The sequence below is a fragment of the Anolis sagrei genome, chromosome X (genome assembly GCF_037176765.1).
Source record: "Anolis sagrei isolate rAnoSag1 chromosome X, rAnoSag1.mat, whole genome shotgun sequence".
NCBI classification, from domain to species: Eukaryota; Metazoa; Chordata; class Lepidosauria; order Squamata; family Dactyloidae; genus Anolis; species Anolis sagrei.
In genome coordinates, this window is record NC_090034.1 from 42,012,147 (window position 1) to 42,040,023 (window position 27,877).

Below are 27,877 nucleotides of genomic sequence, written 5' to 3' on the forward strand. Positions count from 1 at the left end.
GAATGGGAAATAGTTGGACCTGTATTCCTTCCATTTTTTCACCATTGACTCTGCTGACTGGAGCCAGTGGGAATTCTAATCCAGAGGGCCACACTTTGCTCCCTCCCGCTTTAGCCCAAGACGAGCCTTCTTTATCATGTGGGATTGAGAACATCTAACCACATCAAAGGGCCACAGTAGCGCAGCGGGTTAAACTGCTAAGCTACAGAACTTGTTGATTGGAAGATTGGCGGTTCGAATCCGAGGACAGGGTAAGTTCCCATGGTTAGCCCCAGTTTCTGCCAACCTAGCAGTTCAAAAACATGCAAATGTGAGTAGATCAATAGGTACTGCTTTGGCAGGAAGGTAATGGTGCTCCATGAAGTCATGCTGGCCACATGACCTAGGAGGTATCTATGGACAACACCAGCTCTTCAGCTTAGAAATGGAGATGAGCACCACCTCTCAGAATTGGAGTCGACTAGACATAATGTCAAGGGGAAACCTTTACCTTTACTAACCATATCTCATCTTACTATTAGGCAGTGTGATACGGCCACCTCAGGTGATAGAGGATGGTGATAATAATAATAATAATAATAATAATAATAATAATAGGTGACAGCAGGATTGAAGAGAAACAACTGGAAAAGCTGACACGATATGAGGATTTTAAGATTGAACCGCAAAGACTCTGGCACAAGCCAGTCAAGGTGGTCCCAATGGTGATCGGCACAGTGGGTGCAGTGCCTAAAGATTTTATAATAATAATAATAATAAACTTTATTTATACCCCATCACCATCTTCCTCAACGGGGACTCGGCGTGGCTGACATGAGGCCAAGCCCAAACAACAAATTACAATAAACTAAAATACAAATTACAAAAAATAAACATCGCAGTAAAATATAAAACATATAAATACAATAAGCAATATACACCTTGGCCTGCATTTAAACACAACCAGCACTGACAAAATTGCCATCTGCCAGCTTCAGAAGGCCACCTTACTGGGATCTGCATGCATTATTCGCCGATACATCACACAGTCCTAGACACGTGGGAAGTGTTCGACATGTGAGCCAATGCAACAGCCAGCAGAGTGTCTGCTGTGAACTCATCTTGTTGTGTTTCAAATAATAATAATAATAATAATAATAATAATAATAATAATAAGGCAGTTCCACCTTATCTCCTGCCTATGCCATCAGTCGGGAGCCCCTCCCTCCAGCACCAACTGCTGCTCTGGGCCAGAGTGAAGAGAGAGGGGGCCAGGAAGACAGTTCCACCTTGTCTCCTGTGTTATACTAATAATATAATATAATATAATATAATATAATATAATATATTGTTTATACATATAATATTTATAATATTATAATGTAATACAATATAATACTACTACTAATAAAACAATATTATAGTTATATTTTATATTACATGTAATATTACTAACAAAGGTTCCCTGACATCTCCAGATAAGGTTGGGGAAAAGTCCTGTTTGAAACGGTCCAGAGCTCCTGCCTCTCAGATGATACGGAAACACAATCCTGATCTAGATTGACTGTTGGCAGTTCCTCATGTCCCCAAATTGCACATTTCTGGTTGATCTTGGTGTGTTTTGAGCCCTGTCTTAAACAGAGCATTCCTTGAGCACATGAATCAGTGACTGCTGAGGGTGGTGTGGGCAAACTTTGGTCCTTCAGGTGTTTTGGACTTCAACGGCTGAGGGGAAAAGGAAGGGGCCCGTGGCTGTTAGGAATTGTGCGAGTTGAAGTCCAAAGCACCTGGAGGACCAAAGTTTGCCCATGCCTGTGCTAACATCATTGTTTGGTGGTTTCCCTGCATACATATGGAGCCTCCCGCTTAAATATTTCCCCCGAAGACTCTCTTAGGAACAAGGATCATCTTTGGCATTGCCAGAGAAAAACAAATTTGGCTAAGCTCTGCCAGGTTTGCACAAACTCTTTAAACTGCAGTTATTTCAGTCTTAACACTTAGGAAACAAAGATAATTCTAGTAGGTTTATGTTTTTGCGTCAACAAAATAATTTGTGGAAATTGGTTTAAGGTCTATTTTAAAATTGTTCCATACTTTATTTAAATGTCTCCCCCCCCCCCCCTTTCCATTAGATTTCATCGATATTGTCAAAGATTCGATCCCTCAACATGAATACAAGCCAGAAGAGGATACCAAGCTGTATACATCTGTTAAGACTGGAAGGGGGCCTCTGTCTGAAGACTGGATTAAAGAGCACAAGAACAACCCTGGAAGATCCGCTATCATGTGTGCCTACAAGTTGTGCAAAGTGGAGTTCAGATACTGGGGGATGCAGTCCAAAATTGAGCGTTTCATTCACGACGTCGGTGAGTATTTGACTTTGTTCTCTCTTGAGCTCTCATTGGATGTGTTCCTAGCTCAGTTGATGGCAGATGGACATTGGAGAAGAGCAAACATTTGGAGGACTAAGCTTTCTTACCCCTGGATAACTGATGATTTATATGATTTATACCACATTGGCTTCATAGTAAAAGCTCAAACCCACTCACAATCTACATAAAAACCCAGTTAAATTGTCTAGTATCTAAAATTACAAGGATCTCGCGATGGCGCAGTGGGTTCAACTGCTGAGCTGCTAAACTTGTTGACTAAAAGGTCGCAGGTTCGAATCCGGGGAACGGTGTGAGCTCCCGCTGTCAAACCCAGATTCTGTCAACCTAGCAGTTTGAAAACATGCAAATGTGAGTAGATCAATCGATACCGCTCTAGCGGGAAGGTGGCAGTGCTTCATGCAGTCTTGCCAGCCACATGACCTTGGAGGCGTCTATGAACAACTCCGGCTCTTCGGCTTAGAAATGGAGATGAGCACGAACTCCCAGAGTTGGACACGACTGGACTTAATGTCAGGGGAAAACTTTTACCTGTACTTAAAATTACAAACTGCAAATATCTAAAATAAAATAAAAATGCTATCTGTTAAAAATGCTACCAAAACAATACATACTGCTGTAGAAACAAATTGGGCACAGAAGCTGGTGTCAAGGCCATACAAGCAGGACAGGGACCCAGTTCCAGTCACATTGACACAAACTCTTTCCATAACATGATCTAAAGGCACAGGATACAGCAACCTCATGGGAGCTATCTTGGCCTGTGGTGAGATGGGATGCCGCTTTGGAGCCATCACTCTGGATCTCCAGGCAAAGGAATCCAAGACCAGAATTCAGACCATGAGTTAGACACAGTTCTAGTTTTCTAGGATGCTCTGGCCACATTTAACATTTATTGAGATTGTACCCCATGTCACAGATTCACAATTTGAAGGGAAAGAATCTTCGTATGTACAGGAGAGAATTGTAAATGTTTGGGGTGAAAGTAGTATTGAATAGCTGTCCACTGAGATGGGGCAAGAATCCAGATGTACCCCAATCACAGAGCTTGGAAAACTTATGTGTTGGAATACAACTTGCAGAATCCCCAGCCTGGAGGATTGGGGCAGCTGCGGTCCAAAGATTACTCCAGGCAGTCCCCGGGTGATGAACAAGAGTGGTTCTGTAGGTTTGTTCTTAAGTTGAATTTGTAGGTAAGTCAGAACAGGTACATTGTTTAAGTGTAACTCCAGCCAAATATATAGAGGGAGGGGGGAGAACAAACTTTGGATAGCATAGAGAAGGATGAACACTGCTTTATTACCTATTATAGGTTGAGAAACGCGGTATAGAAATAAAGCAAATAAATAATAAATAATAAATAAATTTAGTGTTTGTTTTGCAGTCCCCAAGTGACGAACAAGAGAGGTTCTGTAGGTTTGTTCTTAAGTTGAATTTGTAGGATAAGTTGGAACAGGTACATTGTTTAAGTGTAACTCCAGCCAAATATTATTATTATTATTATTATTATTATTTATATATGTATATATTTATTTATTTGACTTGTATACCGTTACTCCCAATTTGGCTCGGAGCGGTTTACAGCAGTAGATTAAATCAATACAATTAACTTTAAAATACAATAAAAACAAGAACAGACATAGTCCCGAGTTATTCACCCATCGAAAGCTTGTCAGAAGAGAAAGGTTTTACAGGCTTTCCAAAAAGCAAGTAGGTCTCGGATGGTTCAGGTTTCAACTGGCAAGGCATTCCATAAATAAGGGGCCACGATCGAGAAGGTTCTCTGCCTAGTAGAGGACAGATGATAAGTCCGGATGTTGGGGACTTCAAGCAAATTTTGGTCCTCGGACTGAAGTAATCTCTGGGGTTGGTAGCGGGATAAGCGGGCCCTCAGGTACGCCGGCCCCAGACCATATAAGGCCTTAAAGGTTAGTACCAGCACCTTGAAAGTAATCCGTACTCAATCGGAAGCCAGTGCAGCTGTTGTAGAATTGGGGTGATACGACACTTCGCCGGCCACCGCATTTTGCACCAGCTTCAGTTTCCGGATCACTGACAAAGGAAGGCCAATGTAGAGGGTGTTACAGTAGTCAAGCCTCGAGATGACCGTCGCCTGGATCACCGTAGCCAGGTCGTTCCTAGACAGGTAGGGAGCCAGTTGCCTAGCCTGACGTAGGTGGAAGAACGCAGATCTGCTCATAGCAGAGACCTGGGCCTCCATTGTGAGCAGAGGGTCCAATAAGACACCAAGACTTTTTACAGAAGGTGACGGACATAGTGTCTCGCCATCCAGGGTAGGCAGCTGGATCTCCCTCCCACCCGGACGGCCCAGCCAAAGGATCTCCGTCTTTGCTGGATTCACCCTCAACCTGCTGGCACGCAACCATCCAGTAACGGCCTCAAGGCACTGATGGAAATTTTCGGGTACAGAGTCCGGCCGGTCCTCCATCCTCAGAATGAGCTGAGTGTCATCAGCGTACTAGTGGCACTCAAGCCTAAAGCTCCTCACCAGTCGGGCAAGCGGTCGCATATAGATGTTAAATAATAGAGGAGAGAGAATAGCTCCTTGCGGGACCCCGCAAGTTAGCAGAGATCTCTCGGAAGCCATCCCTCCCCTCACCACACGCTGTCCCCGATTCTGGAGGAAGGAGGACACCCATTTAAGGGGTATCCCCCTAACCCCAGTCATGTCTAGGTGCTGGGTCAATAGATTGTGATCGACCATATCAAATGCTGTTGTGGGATCCAATAACACAAATGGGGGGGGAGAACAAACTTTGGATAGCATAGAGAAGGATGAACACCCCTTTGGTGTTTGTTTTGCAATCCCCGAGTGATGAATAAGAGAGGTTCTGTAGGTTTGTTCTTAAGTTGAATTTGTAGGGTAAGTTGGAACAGGTACATTGTTTAAGTGTAAGTCCAGCCAAATATATATAGAGAGAGGGGGGCGGGATTTGGGTAGCATAGAGAAGGATGAACACCCCTTAGGTGTTTGTTTTGCTATCTGTGCCCCTGTTCAAAAGATTCCACCTCACTTTCTGTCCCTGTGATAATCGGAGTTTGAAAAATGTGGCTTGTTGTGGAAACAAGGATTGGGGAGAAAATTTCATTGGAGACACCTTTTCCCCATGATAATAACTCTTCCAGGAGTGGCTTTCCCTTCCAAAGGGCAGAGTTCTCTCACTTCCTGCTGTATTACCCCTGTTCTTAACTGTAACTTGGGGACTTCCTGTATTCCAAGCCCTAACTGTCCCGGATTCTGGACCTTTCTTCCTAAGGAAGCTAGAATGGCCATTGCTGCTATTCTTCAGTTGCCAGGCTTTTAAGAACTGAAGTTTGTTAAAGGAAGTGTTTTTGAGAGGTTGTTGTATTGTTTCAGATGTATATTTTTATATTTTCTTATGTTATTTGAATTGTTTTATTTTAAATTATTTTAATGTTGAGAGTTTAATTCCATTTTAATGCTGAACCTTTGTCTGTTTCCCCTGTATTGTATCTAAGACCACTTGGTTTTGAGACTTGGTTTTAAGAAATGAAGTTAATGACGGTAATATACTCACTGTCTCTGTCCTCCACTGGCCAGCCTTGCGTAGGGTGATGGTGCGAGCTCACCGGCAGGCCTGGTGCTGGCAGGATGAATGGTATGGACTCACCATCGAGGACATCCGTCAACTAGAGAGGGAGACCCAATTGATGCTGGCTCAGAAGATGGCCCAGTACAGCTTGAATGAGAACGTGCCAGAGCAGCACCTTCCCAAAGATTCTCCAGAAGAGACCAATCTCGAATCAAAGGCCATATCTCCATCCACTGAAGCAGTGGATGATGCTAGCAATATGGGCGAAGCCATGTCGGGGCGAGTGTTAACCAAGCAGTGGTCAACATCTTCCAGGTCCTCTTCAAAAAAAGGAGGTAAGTTGTGCCCAATGCTAGCTTTGAAAGAAAGTTGGAGGGTGGCCAATAGTTATGCCATATAAATGTCATTTTCTAATTGGTTCTATCATAAAAACTTGGGAAAAGTTTATTAAACTGCAAAAACTTTGTTTTTGCGGGAGGGACATCCTGCAGCACATTTTGCTCTAGTTTTTCAATGAATATCTCATAGAGCAGTGTTTCTCAAGCTTCCTAATTCTGCGACCCCTTAATACAGTTCCTCATGTTGTGGAGACCCCTAACCATTAATATGCAGGATGTATTTTCATTCACTGGACCAAATTTAGCACGAATACCCCATACACCCGAATTTGAATACTGATGGGGTTGGGGGGGGGGGGGAGTGATTTTGTCATTTGGGAGTTGTAGTTGCTGGGATTTATAGTTCACCTACAATCAAAGGGCATTCTGAACTCCACCAACAATGGAATTCAACCAAACTTGGCACACAGAACTCCCATGACCAACAGAAAATACTGGAAGGGTTTGATGGGCACTGACCTTGAGTTTTGGAGTTGGAGTTCACCTACATCCAGAGAGCACTGTGGACTCAAACAATGATGCATATGAACCAAACTTGTCATGAATCCTCAATATGCCCAAATATGAACACTGGTGGAGTTTGGGGAAAATAGACCTTGACCTTTGGGAGTTGTAGTTGCTGGGATTTATAGTTCTCCTACACTCAAAGTGTCTCTTGAATCCCACCAGCTATAGAACTGGGCCAAACATCCCACACAGAACTCCCCTGCTTTGAAGGGACTCATTGTTGCAAGCCTCCCTCCAGCCTCGCATGCTCTTCCTCACCTGCATATGCATACCACGCTGCCAAGCACACCTGCTCTCCCTTCCCTACTTGGAGTCTCAGAAACAGCCCTCCCTTTGACTGAGAGGCCAGCCAATCACAGTAGAGGAGGGCCTTTGGTGGGAGGATTTGCCCTATGTTTCCAAAAAAGGAAGAGAAGGACAGGCAGAGAGCTCTTCAGCATTCTCTTCCAAAGGGGTTCCTCTTTTGCGACCCCCTCCCTGCCCAGGGATCTCGACCCCCAGGTTGAGAAACACTGTCATAGAGTCTCAGTCAATTCACCCTAGTTTGTGGCAGCCACAAAAACTGAAGTTTCTGGAGTAGAACAACTGCTTTCAAAGTAAGGACCACACAATGAAACAGAACACTTTCAAACCAGTAATCTTGGAAGCCTTGTTGAGGAATCTCTCTTAAAAGATCAGTAGTGAACCACCTTCTGAAACACTCCGGCTGGATCTATACTGCCATATAATCCAGTTTCAGAATGTAGATGCAACTGCATTGAATAGATTATATGCCAGTGCAGATCCAGCCTCAGTCATTGAAATCGGAAAACAAGTTGACAGATGTCTTGTTGATTGACAAGACTGAAAGCATTAGCTAGATATTAAGTGGTAGAAAGTTGTTGTTGTTGTTGTTGTTATTGTTATTATTATTATGTTTATACCCCGCCCTTTTCACCCCAGTGGGGGACCCAAGGCGGCTTACAGACCATGGCATACAATACCGCATTACACATATAATAATAAACATGATATATCAATTGAACAATTTAAATGTAAACACCATAAAAAAGCTTAAAAGTAAACCTTCAATCACAACCGAAGTGGGCAGATGACATATCAATTAAACAATTCAAATATAAATACAATAAAACAGCTTACAAGTAAACACTCATTCTCAACCAAAGTGGGCTGATGGAATAAGCAGCCAGAAGCAGCAGGTAACAGGGGAGGCGGGGGAACCCTGAAAACAAGCACCCACATCCAATGTCCGGATGATGAGCGGCACGGCCGTTAAAGTAGCTGCGTGGTAAGGCCCCGCCATGGAGGCACCCCCGCAGGTGTTCCAATGGCATGGAGGTGGACGGTGCGACTATTAAAGCAGCTGCGCCACGAGGCTGCGGGGGCCATGGAGGCACCCTAAGCAGGTGTTCTGGCAGCCGGGCGATGGGTGGCGTGGCTGTTAAAGTAGCCATGTGGCAAGGTCATGTTCTCTCCTTGGAGGCTGCTGGTCAGCTGGCTGGAATGATGGTGTGGCTGCAGGTCTCCTGGGTAAGCCCAGGACTGAGCAGGCAGCAATGCTGGATGGCAAATACTCAGGCCTCAGGGTCTCCCCTGTAGCAAGGCCCAACAAAGCTCACCCAGGCCTCTAGTTCAGTCCTTTTCTGTTCTCTCCTTGGAGGCTGCTGGGTCAGCTGGCTGGAATGAAGCTGTGGCTGCAGGTCTCCTCTTGGGTAAGCCCAGGGCTGAGCAAGCAGCGAAGCTGGATGGCAAATACACAGACCCCATGGTCTCTCCTGCAGCTGGGCCCAACAGAGTTGAATTTGTGGGACTACCACCAAAGAGGTCCTGTTTTGTGTGCATTTTTCCCAGCCTAATGGATTTTATCAGAGGACATACAATTAGGACCTGGGCTTTAACAGCTAAGAACAGAATTTGTAATTGGGCCTGGAAATAGCCAATATAGCTGGTGCAAAATTGTTATAGCTCAGGCATGGGCCAACTTGGGCCCTCCAGGTGTTTTGGACTTCAATTCCCACAATTCCTAACAGCCTCAGGCCCCTTCCTTTTCCTCCTCAGGAAAGGGCCTGAGGCTGTTAGGAATTGTGGGAGTTGAAGTCCAAGACACCTGGAGGGCCCAAGTTGGCCCATTATTTATTTGTTTGTTTGTTCGGAGCATTTGTATCCCGTCCTCCTCAGCCCCCAAAGAGGGACTCAGGATGGGTTACAATGGGCAGGCATTAGATGCCGACAAAGAAGCAGAACACAACAATTCACATAACAAGTCAACAGCAATAAAAATACATTTAAAATATTGGTCCTTAAAATATTAACACAACCAAGTCTGAGTTCGCAAATCCAAACCATAGTCCAGCGTTCCAGCCTACTATAGCTAATGTTTAGGTGATTACTTCATTAAGATGATTTACTGAAAAGATACCTGCAATTAACTAGGGAGCTGACTGTTATTTTCTGTGTGATTATTGTATCCACACCCAAGCACCCATACGGACCTTCCATGAATCATGTTAAAAGACAGAGAAAAAGGAATACCGCTACTAGTATAATGTCTGTTATGGCAAATTTGGTACCAAACACATTTTTTTTCTCCTTTCAATTGATCTTGTTTCTCTGTATGCGGATTTATGCAGAAACAGCAACAAGGAAGATCTTTCTCATAGGGCTTCCTTTTGAAGGCTGCCAGGGCCCCGTTTTATTTATTTATTAACTATATTTGTATAGCGCCCTTCTCAGCCTTAGGTGACTCAGGGCAGTTTACAATGGCAACAATTCGATGCCCAAAATCACCATAAAACATTTAAAAACATTAACACATAATATAAAACCATTGTAACCTTTGAAGCCTCTCAATGTCTCCAGCCCCTCACGTAAAAAAATGGGCCAAAAATATGCTTTTGCTCCTGTTACCACCTCATGCTCAACAATTCATCACCCAAAATTGGCTTTAAAATAATCTTGGGCAGATCCTGTGGGTGCAAGAGTAAAAAACTGTTCTCTCTGTATTGTCGAAGGATTTAATGGCTGGGTTGTTGTAGGCTTTTGGGGCTATATGGCCATGTTCTAGAAGCATTTTCTCCTGATGTTTTGCCTGCATCTATGGCAAGTATCCTCAGAGTTTGTGAGGTCTCTCTCTTTCCACAGTTTCCTGCCTCTTGCCCTGTTCTCTTTGCACAGTTCCCTGCCCTTGTTTGAATTAATGAACAACATTTGTAATTAATCCCCCTGCACTTAATTGGCTACTGTCTCTTTAATTGGACAACAGCTTTTGTCCTGTTGGCATTTGCATTTGATACCACCACCCCCAATGGGCAGAGAGAGTGGAAAGGCAGCTTGCACCCTCGACCCCAGTGAAAGAGAGCTAGGCGGTTCACGAGAGAAACTCTCTGAATGCCTAGTGATTTTCCAGGCTCGGAAACTTCTGCAGTGTCAGGCTGTCTCAGGTGGTGTTCTTTTTTCCCAGACATGTGCTTGTCTAATATGAAATAATGGAGCTGGAACAAGCCGTGCCTATACAGGGTCTAACGTGATTAATACTCCAGTCCCTCGACAGACAATCTCCCGCTTTGGCTCATCCTGGAACACAATGACCACAGCCGAGTGGGTACCTTTCCCCTAGTTATGCATGGAGATGGTACGCATATGGCTTCTGATTCCCGACAGAGAGTTCCAAATGATTCACATGGACATCAGGCACTAGGAGAGGGCATCGCTAATCCCCTGGAGTTCGAGGCACCATGTGAGGGGAGGGGGGATGCTATTTGCAAGGCATAATTGGATTGAATGGCTCCTGATTCCTAATGGATCTGTGGGGTGAGTTCTTCTTCCCCACTGCCCCATCATGTCACTTTGACTTTGCTCCCATGATTTCCCTTTACCTGTATACTGTTCTAAAACCAATCTTATCCCAACTCCTATGTAGTCCTGAACAGTCACCCCATAGTCAACTCTTATTGATCTCTCTGGTGGTGCAATGGGTTAAACCCTTGTGCTGGCAGGACTGAAGACCGACAGGTCGGACGTTCGAATCCAGGGACAGTGTGGATGAGCTCCCTCTGTCAACTCTCGCTTCCCATGTGGGGACATGAGAGAAGCTTCCCACAAGGATGGTAAAACATCAAAACATCCAGGTGTCCCCTTGGCAACGTACTTGTAGACGGTCAATTCTTTCACACCAGAAGCGACTTGCAGTTTCTCAAGTCGCTCGTGACACACACAAAAAAAACGATCCAGTATGTGAATTATAATTGGGACTACCAATAGCATTTGGCTCATTGTATCTATGACCCTGATCCTGTTCTGATAAGTTTTATTCAACAAGAGCTTTCATGGAGCACCTCCCACTTCAGCAGAAGCAGACTGCTGTCCGCAGGCATGTAGCCAGGAGGGAGGCTTGAGGGGCTTCAGCCCCCCCCCCCCCCAATTCTCAGGGTGGTCTGCAAGAAGGCCTTACTGGTACATTATTTAAACTGTTTTGTTTATTCATATCATGATCTGATCATCATGATCAATATATTGGGATAACAATACAAAAGGTTTGCTAGGGTAGACCCTCACCCCCCCCCCCCCCCCCGAATCAAAATCCTGGCTATGGGCCTGGCTGTCCGCAAAGTCTGTGCCAAGTAAAATAAGTTCACCTTTAAACCACCCCTGATGTTCTTGCTGTGAGAGACTGACATGCTTTGGGAATGTAATTTTTTTTTCCAGGATTGCATCCATATTGAAAAATTGGTGGGATCCCACATATTTTGAACTGAGCAGAATGCACAGTGTAGTGTAGCTGCCGTGTTACGCAGGAGCATACTGCCAACCCATTTACACCCAAGCATTACTTTGCATGGATGTGAAGCAATTTTGTTCTGGTGTCTGACAGTAGTTGGATTGCAAAACATTTGCATCCCTGCTGGACCATGGAAGCCCACTGGGTGACTGTGGGCACCTCACACTTCCTCAGCCTCAGGGGATAGCAAACCCCCCTGAACAAATCTTGCCAAGAAAGCCCAGTGATAGGTTCACCTTAAAGTCACTGTAAGTGAAACACAGCTTAAGAGATACACAGCAGCAGAAGCAAAGCTAAAGTGTAGGTATTATTATTATTATTATTATTATTATTATTATTATTATTATATGTGTAATTATACCCTGCTTTAGCTCCCCAAAGGGGACTCAAAGCAGCTTGACATAAAAGCATTAGCACAGAAAAGAAGCCCCCGGTGGCGCAGTGGGTTAAACTGCTAAGCTGCTAAACTTGTTGACCAAAGGGTCACAGGTTCAAATCCGGGGAGAAGCATGAGCTCTCGCTGTCAGCCCCAGCTTCTGCCAACCTAGCAGTTTGAAAACATGCAAATGTGAGTAACTCAATAGGAACCGCTCCGATAGGAAGGTAACGGCGCTCCATGCAGTCATGCCAGCCACATGACCTTGGAGATGTCTATGGACAACGCCGGCTCTTTGGCTTAGAAATGGAGATGAGCACCAACTCCCAGAGCTGGACACAATTGGACTTAATGTCAGGGGGAAACCTTTACCTTTCCTTATAGAAAATGTACAAATTTTTGGTAGCTTCTGCTTACTCTTCCGTCTCTTGCCCTTATTAGCTAGGCATTCCCTTTTGCTTGGGACTGAATTTAACTGATGTGAGCAATGGAAATATCAGAGCATCGAGTTAAGGAAACCCATCCCACGAGGCTTTCAAACTCAGCGATATCTGCGCACCTGCCTGTGTGAAATAGCCCAGGGAAACACTTGGGTCAGCTGCTGCTTTGGAGATAGTATCTCTTGTGCTTCTCCCTAGGAAGGCTTGCTCCGTCTTCTGCTGTCTAAGCAAGACTCCTGATGTATGTCGGACGGGATCCTTCCTTCTTGGAGGCCCGCCTGTATTATTATCACTTCTATTTCTGGCAGCTATTATGTGGAGGCCTTTGACGTCAGTCTAGGGTGATTTATCTGTGGTCTGTCCATCTCTACGATCCCTTATTCCCAACAGGATGGCGTAGGATAGTTAGGAGCTACAAATTGAATGCTGGAGTCGTAATTAGCTCTGTGACTGATCTAGGGGCAAGCCGAGGTAGTGGCCTTTCCACATGACAATTTGCAAAATTAGAATCCAGAAGCAATTGCCTGGCACACTCTGAGCTCTCTTTTGTCGTGAGAATACATTCTGGGTGTGTGCCACTATGTCATTTAAGGCCAGCCATTGAGTGACTTTTTGGTGGCTTCATGTGAATTTAATAAACTCAAGGCCGCTTCGTGGCAAACATGTGATTAGCTGTATCCACAAGAATTTGGGGTGGATTCCCTGGCTTGTTCTCTAGCAAAAGAGGTTATAAAGAAAGGCAAGAAAATCAAAACAGGCTGCAGAACGTGGTGAAATCAGATACATGCAGAGTTTACAAATATTACTTTATTTGGCTGGTAACTCCCACATTTCTTAGCCAGCATGGCCAGTTAGTTCACTGCTTCAGCATTTTCAGAACCAAACTACAAGTGACACACTGTTGTTATCTGCTCCAAAATCGCTTCACTTCTTACCTGCAAAAGAAAAAGTGCCTATCTTCCAATATTTCACAGAGGAAAACTGGGACGTGTGTGACCAAGCAATGCCAGAGGGGGGCGAAGATGGCAAAACTATCAGTGGAGAAGGACAGACAAGCTGAGAGAGGCTGAAGAAGTTTGCTTTTGCCTGATTTCACTGATCCGTTTCCTTTCCTTTCTTTCCTGCTGACTTCATTGAGTGTGAACTACTTCTGCAGCTTGAACTCCTTTTGTAGCCACTCAGATAATTTGAGAATAAAGGCAGAACATGGGAGGAGGGGAGAGAAACTGGGACATTCCAGTAGTTGAAAAAGTGGGATGACAGAGAATTAATCGACAGTTGGAGGGCGTGTTGTATTGTCCCTGTGATTTTGGAGAGGGACTTTTACAATCAGGCGGTTTCCTTTTCTGATTGCCAGCCACAAAAACCAAATGATTTTATACATCCTTCCTACGATTATAAATAGCTGCCCTTTTTAAATAGCGGCGGCGGCTCACAAAGCTCTGTGCTTGTGACACCTTGGTGCCATGTTATAGGAACTACAAACAACAATGCTAAGCAAACTCCGAGACGGAAAGTTTGACATCACACTGCTTTGGCTGTGCCCTACTACTAAAGGGATGGGTTTCCCCCTGGACTGCCCCACTCTGTCTCTTCTGAGCACCGTCTGGCTTGACTGATTGTATAAATCTCTTTTTCGTAGCAAGCCCCTCACGCCATAGCCTCTCAGAGTGGAGGATGCAGAGCATCGCACGGGATTCAGATGACAGCTCAGACGATGAATTCTTTGATGCGCATGGTAGGTGGAGCATGGAAATAACAGCTGCCTAATTGGCATATGTGTGTGGGTGTGGGTGTGGGTGTGGGTGTGTGTACACACACACACATATACATATATACATACTTATGTACTGTATATATGTCCATGCACTGGAAACATCAATGTTTATATGTATATGTTTGTGTGTCAGAGAAGCTGTTCTTTGCTTACATGAAACGGTGTCAAGAGTGCAGGATGATCTTCACCACTGATGGAAAGTCTGGATCCCCCCCATTTCAAGGGAGCCTGATAATTAATTTATTTTTGGCCCTTTCCCTATTTGCCCAGGTATGCTTGTTATTTTCAGTGTGTGCTTCTTCCTCTTCCTCCTCTTCATCTTAATAATAATGATGATGATAATGATAATAATAACTTTATTTATAATTTGCCTTTCTCCCAGTGGGGACCCCAGGCACTTAACAACCACACAACCCAATGACAATTTAAAACAAAATGAATACAAACATTAAATAACAATGAAATATTAGTGTGTGAATGTAAAGTTAAAATACAAGAAAAACCATTAAAAGTGCATTCAGAACTCACAACCTCCCCAGCAGCATGACACTCATCATCCCCCTAATGCCTGGTGGCACACCATTGTCTTTACTGGCTTATGTTCTAGCAAAGCTGGCTCATAATGTCTTAATGCCTGAGTAAGACAACACACACAAAGTACAGATACAGGGGGATAGTTAGATGGCTTGACTGACAGTTGGTTACCCATTATTTGCACCCCCAAAGTCTGCTCCCAGGGGTGCACTGCTCTTCCTCCTGCCTAATGGTTTCTGTAATGAGCAGGAAACCTGTGAAACATTACATTTCCCTTGGTGTGATCTTACAGTAAAGGATAATAATATTGGAATAACATTTCCCCAGTATACAAAAGCAAAAAACAGAACTGTGGTTGCCATCAGTATCTTGTCTAATTTGGTGTGATTTAATGGTTTTCTTGCTCTTCATTGTGGTTGATGGTTTAGTTAGATGGCAAGAAAAACTGTTTATTTTTCTGTGATGATATTATGCAGTAATTCAATATATTTTCACTAGGTCTGAGTTCAAATTGCCCACCTGGGTATTCCAGTGAGTGACCTTGCCTCTTCCCAGAGCTATTTCACAATAAGTTGCACAATAATAATTTAAAAGGAAGCCTGCCAGCCAGTTTACTATCTAACAATCACAACCCTGGTTGTTGTAGCTCAGCAGGCGGCTGAGGATTTCTCTGACTTTTCTGATATGCTGGAGGATGAGGGGCCTGCTGGATTTCAAAGTGATGAGTCTGTTAGTGCAAGGAGATATGATGTTTTGCATTCCTGTGATTGTTTCTTCCCAAGCAACCAGGAATAGTGAAACCAGTTCCCTTGGGAATCAGCCTTTGGCAATGTGGATTTTTCCCGAGAAGCCAGATTGGGTTTAAGAATAAAGGGAGTGAAAGAAAATAACTAATTAGACGTTCTGAGAGAATCCATGAGAAGGCCTTGAAGCCCAGGTGCATTCGGCATGATCTCATGGTACTTGGTCGGGCTTAAATTAAATGATGCTGACCCTTACGCTTCGCAGAGGAAACAATGTTGCCAAAGGATGGCTGTCTCAGCTCTCAAGTTCATGTTTCCAGTATCCTCAAGTTTCTTGTTCTAGTTCATGCATATGTTACCTGGAAGGGTTTGCCCTGGAAAAGTTCTGTTTAGGGATTCATGCTTGCAGTAATGTTGTGGATTTTGGTGCACTTGACTTATGTACTTTGTCCTTTTTGGATTCTTGTTACTTTTGTATTTGCTATTCTCCTGCCCCTTTTGGAATTGCCTTTCCCCCCTTTTGCCTGATTTCTTCAATAAACATTCTTAGATAGAACTATTGGTCTTGTGTGTGCTGCTGGGTGAAAAGGTGTTTCAGTGCCTGAATGCAACACTGGTTTACTATACAGGATTGAAGATGAAAGGGGGTTGTTGTGCACATCTCAGAAGAATGGTAGAGCGTGAATGTAGTCACTAGAAATAAATTAACAAATGCCTAGGGATTCATGCACTGAATCAGACACTGAAGGCATTTTCAGAGCATCCCCATTGCCACAAAGTGTGTGAGTCCCAACTAGTTGAGGTGCAGAGCTTGACCAGTTTATTTTTTTTCCTTCTCTTCATATCCTCCAGCACTGCATGGGTTATTATTGCTCAGAAATGTAACCTTTCGAGCTTGGTTTGATGGCTTTCAAAAGGGATAATGAACATTTTAATGGAGAATCCACTTATCAAAAGCTAATTTAAGTTGGAATATGACTTCAATCTAGCATTCAAGGTTTCTAAATATCAAGACATTTGCAGAGGGGACTCCTTGTACCATCTACTGAAAGGCACTAGGCAGCAATTCATTCTGTGCCTCCTAAATTAATTGCCCATGGTCCAAAACATGAAAAAACAGTGGAAAAATAAGGGGGGGGGGGGGCTTATGAGTTAAGGATGATTCTGAACTCCCTATATATGCTGGTGAGTCATAACATGAGAAAAGCCTAACCAAGGCTTGGAACCAAGTCTAATTCAGAGGAACAACTTCAGGAGAAGGCTTTTGAGAGCCAGAAGTTACTTAGTTAGTTAAAAGCATTTTAGTTGTCCTTGATAAAGAAAGAAATAGAAAGATTTCATGGGGATGGGACATCCAGAAGGTCTTCTATGGAAGACATCAGCCTCTAGGCACACCAGGTTCGTAAACATTATCCAGAACTGTATTATTGAAGCCAACTCTTCATTGAAGTTCTCTCTTCAGAGGCTTTTGATGAAAACTGAATAATAATCTTGTCTTGATGACCAGTGAGCTTTGGACTTCCTCTCCAAGTCATTGGGGAAAATGTCCTTATGATCTAGATATGCAAAACAACATCACTATGTTCTGGAATAATTAACTCGGAATAGATCCAAAAATTTCACATAAGCATGCATTTAGTTCAGTTCATGTGGCATTACTACGACTCATGGTGAACTTGGTATTTCTATTCTCTTTTTTTCCCCATGTTCACCAATAACTTCACAGTTGTTACAACTGATCCCATGCGCTTGTGCTCAAAAGTAAGGCCCCTTCTACATTGTCCTTCTACATTACTTACTTACTTACTTATTTACAGTATTTATATTCCGCCCTTCTCACCCTGAAGGGGCTCAGGGCAGATCACAGAACACATATACGGCAAACATTCAATGCCATTATACTCTGACAAGACAGAAAACTGTACATAGATAGAGGTATATATAGACTTTCCCATCTTCAACATCTTGGAGGCTTGTGCTCGTTTCTGGCCATGGGCGTGTGTGTGCTGTCGCTCCATCTCCCTGCCAAAGAGCTTTGTTTATAAACTTCCTCCTTGATCAAATCACCGCCATTTTTCTGGCATTTCTTTATGGGTGACTTAAATACCTCCCCACTTTAAAGCGGTACCTATTTATCTACTCACATTTGCTTTCAAACTGCTAGGTAGGCAGAAGCTGGGCTAAAGGCTAGGAGCTCACCCTGACCCGGGCTTTGAACTGCCAACCTTTTGATTGGCAAGATTTACTGCAGCTGGCAGTTAACCTGTTGTGCTAAAGCTGGGCTATATCCCAGGATCTGATCCCAGCGTATCTGCTTTGAAAGGGGTTTTATGAGTCTCCATTGCTGGATAATCTGGGATAAGCAGATAAGATGGGATCAGATCCTGGGATATAGGGCAGTGTAGAAGAGGCCTAAGACTTTCAGAATGAGGCTCCCAAGGGGGTCATGGTCTTTGCTTCTGTTGAAATTTGGGAATTTCACAGCAGCTGGAAAGAAGTATTGTAAGACTATTACAAGCCATATGTTAGTTGTGAGAAATACGTTGCTTTAACCACATCTCAAAGAGATACACATCTAGATTTGTTTATTTTAATCTTTTAGGCTCTCTCGTATTTTCTCATTTGCTGAAAAAGCTAGGAAAGTTGAATTATTAATATGGAGAATCTGGGGGCAGGAATTTGTTCCATGATCATAGCAAGCAGCAGTGAGACCTGTAATTAAGCCTCCCAAGCAACGGGGTTCAATATTGAGATTAAGGTGCGGGAACAACTTCAGAATGTAAATTCAGCCCATTTTGTGCCTCACTAATTTGACAATATATGCACTTTCCGCTATCTGCTGTGCAATCCAGTTGGCCCAAACCTTATTGGATTAATCAGTGCAAAACAGTCATCAATTGCAGATTAAAATATGCATTCCTAATTAGAGCTCTGAGCAGGATGTTTCATGTCAATGGTGATTATGCAGGCAAGCTTTGATTTTTATTTTATTTTTTTTGCTTGCAGTTCTATTCCACCTGTTTAGTGACTTGTCTGTAGTATTTATCCCAGGGAAACAGCTGCCTTCCTACGTCATACATTTAAACTACTGCCTACGTTGTGTTCTGCTATATTTTGCTTTTAGAGGAAGAATTAATTGGTTGTTAGAAACAGAGTTATTTTATCAAACCAGTCTTTTACAGCCCCACTTAGAGGTGGAGGAGATTGAGCCTGGGAACTTCCCATCCATGAGCTACAGAGGCAATAAGTTCAAAGATGTCCTCACTATGAATGGATTTTCTCCAGATTCCACAGAGTAGTTGGAAGGGCCTCTGGCTAGGCCCAGGAAAAACTAACTTGGCTTGAGGCTTCTTAAGTCTCTTGTCAATATAACCTCTTTCAGGAAGTCACAGTAGGACCTAGAGAGCTCTCCCTGGCAGAGTGACTAGCTAACTAAGGGTGGCATCAACCAAGGCTTCTTAATCCTTTCTATTTGGGATCCCTTTCAGATTGCAAAATTTTGACATTTACTGATAACAAGACAGCGTTTGCAAGGCCTGCTAAAGAGGCTGATTTTCCTTTTTCCTACGTACAGCAGAGGCATCTTCTGCCCAGTTCACTCTCACTCCTGCACAACAGAGTCCTGTAAATGTCTAAAACAGCCACTAGGTGGCATTCAGAAACCTTTTGCTGTTGCCAGTTTTTTGAGGACCCCAACATTAAGCTAAAGGGACCCCATTTGGGATTGGAACCCATAGTTTAAGAAGCATGGGAATAGACAACATTCTGTTTTGTCAGCCCAAGAAGATAGTATGGGTGGATTTGAGACATGGTCCAAGATAAAGGTGGATTGATTAATCGTGTCAGAAGCAAATTGAGAATACAGTTATAATGCATACAAAAACCACAGACAAAGTTAAAAGCTTGGCACTGTATTGAATGTCCTTTAACCAGATGTTGGCCACTTGGAGTGCCTGTGCTGTCGCTTGTGGCAGGGCTCAGACCACATTGTAGTAAGTGGTCGGTGGTTTGCTCTTCTCCACACTCGCATGTCATGGACTGCACTTAGTAGCACCATTTCTTAAGGTTGGCAGACATCTTGTGGTGCCAGAGCGAAGTTTGTTCAGCGCCTTCCAAGTCACCTAGTCTTTTGTGCGCCCAGGAGGGAGTCTCTCATCCAGTCTCAGCCACTGATTGAGGTTCTGGGTTTTAACCTGCCACTTTTGGACTCTCACTTGCTGAGGTGTTCCTACAAGTATCTCTGTAGATCTCTGTTTCTTGATTTAAGGCATTGGCTTTCTGGCTGATGATGAGCCAGAGATGTCTGTGCCTTGGATAAAGAAGCGACTTGCAGCATAAAGGTGGATAAAACCAAGTTAGCAAAGTGTTGCCTGCCCCTTGGGAATATTGTCATTTAAAAAAAAAAACACACTTTGAAAGGAGCACAACTCAGCATATTTTTTGTATACTATTTGTTCAGATGCATGTTAAGTTGTTTATCTTCAGCAGTCTTCTCTGGACCATACTAACAAATGGTGTCCATACATTGTTCTTTTTCCGTATTTTAGTTATCTCCTGGTACCAGATCTTTGTGGGCTGATTAATATAGGCAGTGATCTTGGCATTCTTTCTTCCTCAGTGCTGCCTTGTCTGTGGATTTCTTCTTTTCCCCAGAACTAATTCCACCACAGTATTGCATGGGTTTATGGGGAGATAACTTCCAGATCCACAGACGAGCATGACTGCTCATCCATTGAGTTGGCATGTTGCAGCACCCATGATCTCTCTCTGCAATCCATGCTAGCTCAGTCAGGTGAGATTTAAATCTCACAATATTTGGACAGCTATATATTCCCTAACCTGGTCACACCATGCTGAAGGGGTAAAGAGTGGTTTTCACTTTGCCAGGCCTTCTCCTCTGCTGTGTTGAATAGTCTTAACGATTGTTAAGATTTTGCTTTGAAAGACCCTTAAGCTAACCATTAGTGTGTTTGCGCAGTGCCTTCTGTTTGATGTGATAAGGGTTTTTTTTTTTTGTATGCATTATCTTTCAAAGGCTCTGATTCCTCCCTCTGAAGAACTGCTGTAAATTCTCTAAGTAGCAGCACTCTACATTTGCCCTACTGGCTCTCAGTTGTTTAGAGCTGGCAGAGTTAAAGAAAGTGCTTTTGACACTGTGTCCTCACTGTATTTATGAACGTAATTGTTTTCCCTCCTCTCCCTTCAAAGAGGACCTGTCTGAGAGCGAAGAAGCATTCCCAAAAGAAATCACCAAATGGAGTTCAAACGATCTCATGGATAAGATTGAAACCCCGGAATCTGAAGAAGCACCAGGTAATTAATCTGCAGAAAAGGTTACTGCTGAGAGAGGATTGTACAGTTAGTTTGTTGAATGATGCTGCCCTCAAGGTGAATGTAGAACATGTGTCCTCTGTGTCTGCGGGCTGGGTTTTCCTACACCGCAATCAAATGCCAGCTTTAGACTAGTTAAGCTTTGGCCAAAGAAGGCTGGAAATATTAATACCTCAAGCAAGCTGCACTTTGCTTGTGTGGGCGACGGCCCATTTTTCGCTTCTTAGAAACGGCAAGGGGAAGCATATGCTTTCTTCCCTGGAATCCATCCTCTTTTCTACTTCTCCTGAGCAATCAAGTGACTACCAGTATAGCTCAAGAGCTTGGAAAAGTTACTTTTGGGACTACAACTCCAAGATCCCTTACCCAGCAACTTGCCGATCCCTCATGACCGAGTAGAAGTAGAGTCTTGGCAATGGGTCTGTAAATAACTGTAGAGATCTGTTCTGGATCTGCATGGTCTTTTTTTCACAATAAAAACATCAATTTCCAAGTGGAAGATGGTCCCAACAAGGGTTTGCTTGATATGCCTTCTTCCTCTTGGCACGCTTCTTCCTTTCGCCTTCTATTTGTGCCTCTTCAAAATCCACAGCACTGTTGATAATAGCTGACTTCCAGTTTGAACACTTGAGAGCCAGGGCTTCCCAGTTCTCTCTCTGTGTTTATGCCACATTTTTTAGGTTTGCTTTAAGCTCATCTTTAAATCGCTTTTGCTGTCCACCAACATTCTGTTTTCCATTCTTGAGCTGAGAGTAAAGTAATTGCTTTGGGAGACAACTATCGGGCATTCAGACAACTTGGCCAGTCCAGAGAAGTTGATTATTGTGTTGTCAAAGGCTTTCATGGCTGGAATCACTGAGTTGCTGTGAGTTTTCTGGGCTGTATGGCCATGTTCCAGAAGCATTTGGTGATTATTATTTATTATGTTTATTTATACCTCACTTTTCTTCAGCACAAGGAGACTCAAAGTGGTGGTTCCTTGTTTTGATGCTGGTGGTCTTTGTTAGGTGAACCTAGGAGTTAATAGTCCAAAAGGGTAACTGTTCCAAGTTCCACATGACCTTTTAGTAAACCTGACAGAACTCTAAAATTAAATCCCTCACTAGTTTGGCAGCAGTTCTGGGCACATTTAACAACAGGAGCTTTAACATTTTTTAAATTGTCCATGTCTTTTGATTGCCTGTTTGATATTGTTCTTTGTGGGTTGCTGAACTGGAGATGTAAGAGCACTGCCTATATTGTTGAACAAAGGAGTAGTTTCCGCTTTCCCTTTGCATATGGAAATATTGCAGTTCAGAAGACTGTTTCTTGTCCTGTAGTGTAGAGAAACACAAGTCATTTATTTATTTATTTTGATTTGAAACATTTATATTTCACCCTTCTCACCCCGCGGGAGACTCAGGGCGGAGCACAACATATATACGGCAAACGTTCAATGCTGGGAGATAAAACTATAAATATACACAAACATTAACATCCCTTATATAAACTTTAAAATCAGCTGTCATGCCCCCAGTCTCTTTCCTTCTAGGTGATTCGTGTCTTGAGCGAGCAGCAGGCAACAGCGTTGGATCCAATATGGAACGACATGGCGTACCTGAGGTACTACATTTTTAAAAAAGTCTTCTCTGGTTTATTTCATCATGTTGCGAGGAAGCGATGGCTGTTTCTTCCTTTGAGATCATTTTTTAAATTATTAATTTAATGTGTAGGCTACCTTTCCCCCTGAGTGGGACCTAAGCTGACTTTCGAAACAATACATTAAAAACATTTGTAATACAATTTGAAAACAATTAGCAGAATTTCATAACACATTTTAAAACCAAAACTGCTTACCTGGAATTGAGATTTGAGAGCCTTTGCAAGTTGTGGACCCACAATAGGATCAAAGGTATTGCTCGGTATTGCTTGGAATCAAGGAGTTGGTTGGTTCCCTCTACCGTATTTACTCAAGTATAATGCACCATCAAATCTAATGCGCACCTGAATTTTGTCGACACAATCTAGTTAGAAAAGGGTGAGCATTAAAACTTGAACAAATATGGTAATGTGTGTTCCATATGTGCCTTCTTGTGTATACTGGAGAAAAACATCCCTACTTTCGATCTGCTTCTCTGACCAGGATGAGGGTGTATTAGGGAGTGTAGGGATTCCCATGCACTTAGATCCCACCACCCCAATAAACTATCAAGGGCACATGCTTCAAATCTTTATTGCTGATGGATTACTTTAACATAAGAGTTATTCCATGGATTTAAATATATGACAGTCATGCAACCTGATGCCCCCAAGAGGTGCTCAACTACAATGCTCATCATCCCTATGTTCCAGACTTCAGAGTAGCCGCTGTAAAATACATAAAGTTGCCTTTCACTTTATAGAAATTGCCCACCTTCTGTTTTAATGAACACACACTACAAATGAATACTCTCTTTGTGGAAGTTACTTTCATACTGGAGGGAATGCTAGAGATGCAGCAGTAACTGGAGATCATGCTGGACTCAAAGCCAAATCGGCAAAGTTACCAGCAAGTTCAGTGCACTCTTGACCCCTTTTTTCCTGCTTTCCTGAAGCCACCAGTTAAAAACCTCTCATCTGAGTCATACAGAGATGTTGTTTTTCTCTTTTACTCTTAATGGCCATTGACCTCTGAGAAGCCCCAAACTCTGCTGGCCTTGATAATGATGTTTTGCTTTTAAATTTAAACTTTATTCAATTTTATACTTAAACCGCCAATGCGCTCTTATGTTTCTATCCCTTAACAAAAACACTATGTACCATGTTGCAAGTGGATAATATTTTACCCAGCACTTACGCTTAATTATCGAAAAGAATAACCTGTTGAATCAGAGTATACAATTAAGTCACAAATGCATTGGATGGAACATGAAGCCCATCAAAAAATGAGAGCGTTCCAGGAAAGTACTCCATGTCTTTTGTAACTGTCCCAATTTAGTCCTCTTATTTACGTAAATGCAGCCATTTATACTGTCCAAGCATCTACTGTTAAGGCTACTGGATTCTTCCACTGTGGAAAGCGCTTCGCCGCTGAAATTGCCAAGCATATCCACAGTGGTCAGAAAGTATCCGGATAATTGGTATGCATCCAGGAATGATCATTCTCCAGCAAGAAGCACTTTTATTTCGTGGAATCAAATTAATCTAATCTTGTTTTTCTTCCTTCCCGTTTTCCAGGATGAGGTTGCCCGTCTGCTCGTGCAACCAAGCAAAATCCACGTCCTGCTTTTGGTTCTGCATGGAGGCAACATCCTGGATATGGGAAGCAGTGACCAGAACTCGAAGAAAGGGGACGTCAACACCATTGCCAGTGCATTCGACACTGTCATTCGGGTCCATTACCCAATGGCTCTTGGACGTATTGCCATCAAGCTAGTTCCTTGTCCACCTATTTGCTCAGATGCATTCTCACTTGTGTCCAAGTGAGTTGCTGCTTGGTTTTCAGGAAAGGCATGTGAGAAGGAGAAAGAGAGAGGAGAAGGGGGAGATCAGTGTGTACAAGGGAGACCTAGTGGTGTTACAAAGTGGCCTCCATGGGTTCGCTTATCAAGGATATTTGCATCTCTAGGTTATTCTTGGGTTTTACTCACTAGAACAGGAGTATCAAACTCATTTTCATGGAGGAAGGGCCACATCAGCTTTATAGTTGCCTTCAAAGGGCCATTGGATCCATAGATGAAGAATCCATGGACACAGAAAGCCATCTATCTATCTGTCTGTCTATCTTATCTACGAGGGTTGAATGAAAAGTAATGCCTCCACCTTCGTTACTTGGATTTCAATGGGAATATTTTAATAAATCAGGTACAGAAATAATCCTTAGAATGTGCTCTTTAACTACCACTCTTCACTTTTCCACATAATCACCAGACAATTGGATACATTTCTGCCAACGATGAACAAGTTTTCTGAAGCTGTCATGGAAGAAGTCAACACTCTGTTTCCTCAACTAGCATCTCACAGTTCTCTCATCCTGGGTACCCATCATGCACAGATCGTCTGATAGCCAAGAAAAGCAATAATGTGACCCACACGTTCTTGTGAAATGTTGATTATGCTTGAAATTTCTCTCTGAGTGATACAACGATTGTCCTGAATCAATCTGTCAACCTTTTGCTTGTGAAACTCGGTGGTTGCTATCACAGGACGTCCAACTCTTTGTCATGCAAGTCAGATGTTCCTACCTCAACATCTTTAAACTTACTTGCCCAACGATGCACAGTACTACATCAACACAATCACCATAACAGCTTGCATTCTCTGATGAATCTCCTTTGGGGTGACACCTTCTGCTGTCAAGAATTCAATGACTGCACGTTGCTTAAGTCGCATTGACCGACCGTCTGTGCAGGGTTCCATACTTCGAACTTGTGTTGTGTTGAACAACATAACAGTTCAATGCTAAGGCTTCCCACCAAAATGGAACTGTAGAGGAGAGTCTACTGAATAAGCCAGTACCTGTCATATACCAGTACTGCCATCTGTTGAGGAGTTATGAAGGTGGAGGCATTACTTTTCATTCAACCCTCATATCTATCTACGCACACACGCACACACACAAAGTGTCCGATGCTCTTTAGTTTTTAACCTGTTTGGGTCCCCATCACTTTTGATTATCCACCATGCATATTGGGGATAATGGGAATTGCAAGCCAACAGCCCTTGTGGCTCTTAGGGAAAAGTCAGACATCCCATTCACAAACCTTATATCTCAATCCAAAACCCCACTCTCCTAACTAATCAGAACAAACGGCAGCCTTTCAGATGTTGCTGTATCACAACTCCCATCGGTCCTAGTCATGATCATGTCTAATTCGGAGGAAAACAGGAGTTGTTGCCCAGCACCTGGAGGGCCACATAAAATGTCATGAGTTTTCCAACAAAAAATCAGTGTGACAATATTGAAGACTAGGCCTTTAAGCCCCTTGTTTCATCCTTGCTGAGATTTCAGATATTATATAGAGATCAGAAAACCAGTAGGCTTGACAGTTATAAGTCCTCCCCACCCACCACCGGTATGTTGTCCCCACCCACCCCCCGCCAAGACCCTTCTAGTCCAACAGGAATTCACAGTTTTAAGAACAAGGGTATAAAATGTACATTTCACAAGTTGCAGGATGAATGGGGAGGTAGTTATCCAGCTAGTTTAATGAGAACTGTTTTCTAGTTACCTTTATATGTGTTACTTTTCAAGAGTATTTTAGGTGCATCTTCCCAAGTACATCTTCCAATTTTATGCAGTTGTAGCACTCCTATAGTTAATACAAGTAGTAATTAAAAGTAGTGGACAAAATCATGAGTCAGACAATGAATAATGCAGTGAAGTACTTTCTAAACATTGCAGGAAGTAACACAATGGATTGCTTCTTTAAAACTCCTAGTCAAATACATTATGTACTTTTCAAAGTAAATTCCCAAGCTCTGCCCGAAGACACAGCCACAGGAAATAAACATCCTTTACTCTCTTTTCTCTCTTTAGCCTCAGTCCTTACAGCTACGATGAGGGTTGCCTTTCCACTAGCCAGGATCACATCCCTCTTGCTGCATTGCCTCTGCTTGCCACATCATCGCCACAGTACCAAGAGGCAGTGGCTACTGTGATCCTGAGGGCCAATCAAGTGTACAGCGAATTCATTCGATCCCAAGAAGGCACATCATTCAATGGCCAGGTAAGCTGTCATCTTGAATGGGTAGGATTGAACCAGAGATCAAGTGGAAAGACAGCCTCCCTCCCTCCCTCCCTCCCCCGGTTTAAATGTTGTCTGGTAACTCTGGAGACCAGGGTTTCTCTCCCACACTGAGCCATGGAAACCCACTGGGTGGGCCCAGGCAAGTCACACTCTCTTAGCCTCCAAGGAAGGCCTCGGGGGCAAACCCATCTGCCTCCTGAAGCAATCTTGCCAAGAAAATCCCATGAGCAATTTAACTTTTTTGGTCACCCTAAGTCAGAAATGACTTGAAGGCACTTAACAATAACAACAACAACAACAACATAAAACAATATCACTGAAGAAAATCCAACTTTTCCTCTTTTGGTTTATGTTCCAGAAGCAGCCTTTATTTGTGGAGTGAGAAGGAAAACATAACAATCCCAGGTTGCACATATCACTTGCATTTTTTCCTCTCAAAACTGTCACTTAATAAAGTCACCTCCTGCCCCAGAACCTAAACCCAATAGGTGCCATCTTTAGTAAAAAGCAGTGCTTTGTACTCTCCTCTCTTCCATTAGGGGTGACTAGCCTGTGGGCCTATGAGCTGTTGACCTAATTCAAATGTCCTCTTCCTACGATTAGTTCAGACCCCTGAAAACAATGGTCTTCTGGTCCACTGAGTAAACAGGAAGGAAAAGGAGAGCTAAACGGGGTGGGGGGAAGTATCCTTTCAGCTTTGGCCCCACCTGCCGTTAGTATGTGAGCCCCAACAGCCCTAGACAAAGATCCTCCATCCCTATGGAGAAGTGAGCACCAGATATAGCTTTGAAAGGTCAGTTTCCTTCCGAAGAGAGAGAACTGCAAGCTTCTCCACACATGGATGAATTATGGGAATAGGCACTCAGTGCATGCAAGTGAAGAGCGTACAGCTTCTGAGCAGCCACTACTATTAATGTTAAACTGCAAACAATTCCATTTCACCCCAACTGGTAGCTCTTCTGCTTGATTTCCAGGAAATTGTGTTTCCCATGTTCGACTACTTATCTCTTTCATGATTGTTTATTAAAATATGTATAGCAACCATCAGTACACCTTAATTTTTACATTCTTTTTATAGAGTTTTAACTCTTGCTGTTCCTTGGGAAAGGGCAATGAATGGGCATTTCCTCCCACACAGGTGTGTTTGGTTGGGGACTGCGTCGGAGGTATCCTGGCCTTTGATGCTCTGTGTTTTAGCGGTCAGACCGCGTCGGAGAGTCAAAACAGCAGCAGGCGAGGGAGTGTCATAAGCGTGCAGGTAAACACCCGATGCGGCAAAGACATATTTTCTGCTTGTCTTTCAAGCAGGGGAGCCTTGTTTTTAGTGTGATTGTCCTTCGTC

The 27,877-nt window shown here is 43.3% G+C and overlaps 1 protein-coding gene across 8 annotated transcripts in view; it reads left to right on the forward strand.

Annotated features, from left to right (window-relative positions):
- The window catches only part of PITPNM2 (phosphatidylinositol transfer protein membrane associated 2), a 226,410-nt gene that overhangs the window by 162,592 nt on the left and 35,941 nt on the right, over window positions 1–27,877 (forward strand). For all 8 annotated transcript variants that reach the window (XM_060785502.2, XM_060785507.2, XM_060785506.2 and 5 more), the window contains 8 exons: window positions 2,112–2,345; window positions 5,953–6,279; window positions 14,085–14,180; window positions 20,705–20,809; window positions 22,359–22,429; window positions 24,023–24,267; window positions 26,325–26,514; window positions 27,674–27,793. In XM_060785502.2, the coding sequence (XP_060641485.2) occupies window positions 2,112–2,345; window positions 5,953–6,279; window positions 14,085–14,180; window positions 20,705–20,809; window positions 22,359–22,429; window positions 24,023–24,267; window positions 26,325–26,514; window positions 27,674–27,793 (1,388 nt within the window). The remainder of the gene's footprint in view (window positions 1–2,111; window positions 2,346–5,952; window positions 6,280–14,084; window positions 14,181–20,704; window positions 20,810–22,358; window positions 22,430–24,022; window positions 24,268–26,324; window positions 26,515–27,673; window positions 27,794–27,877) is intronic.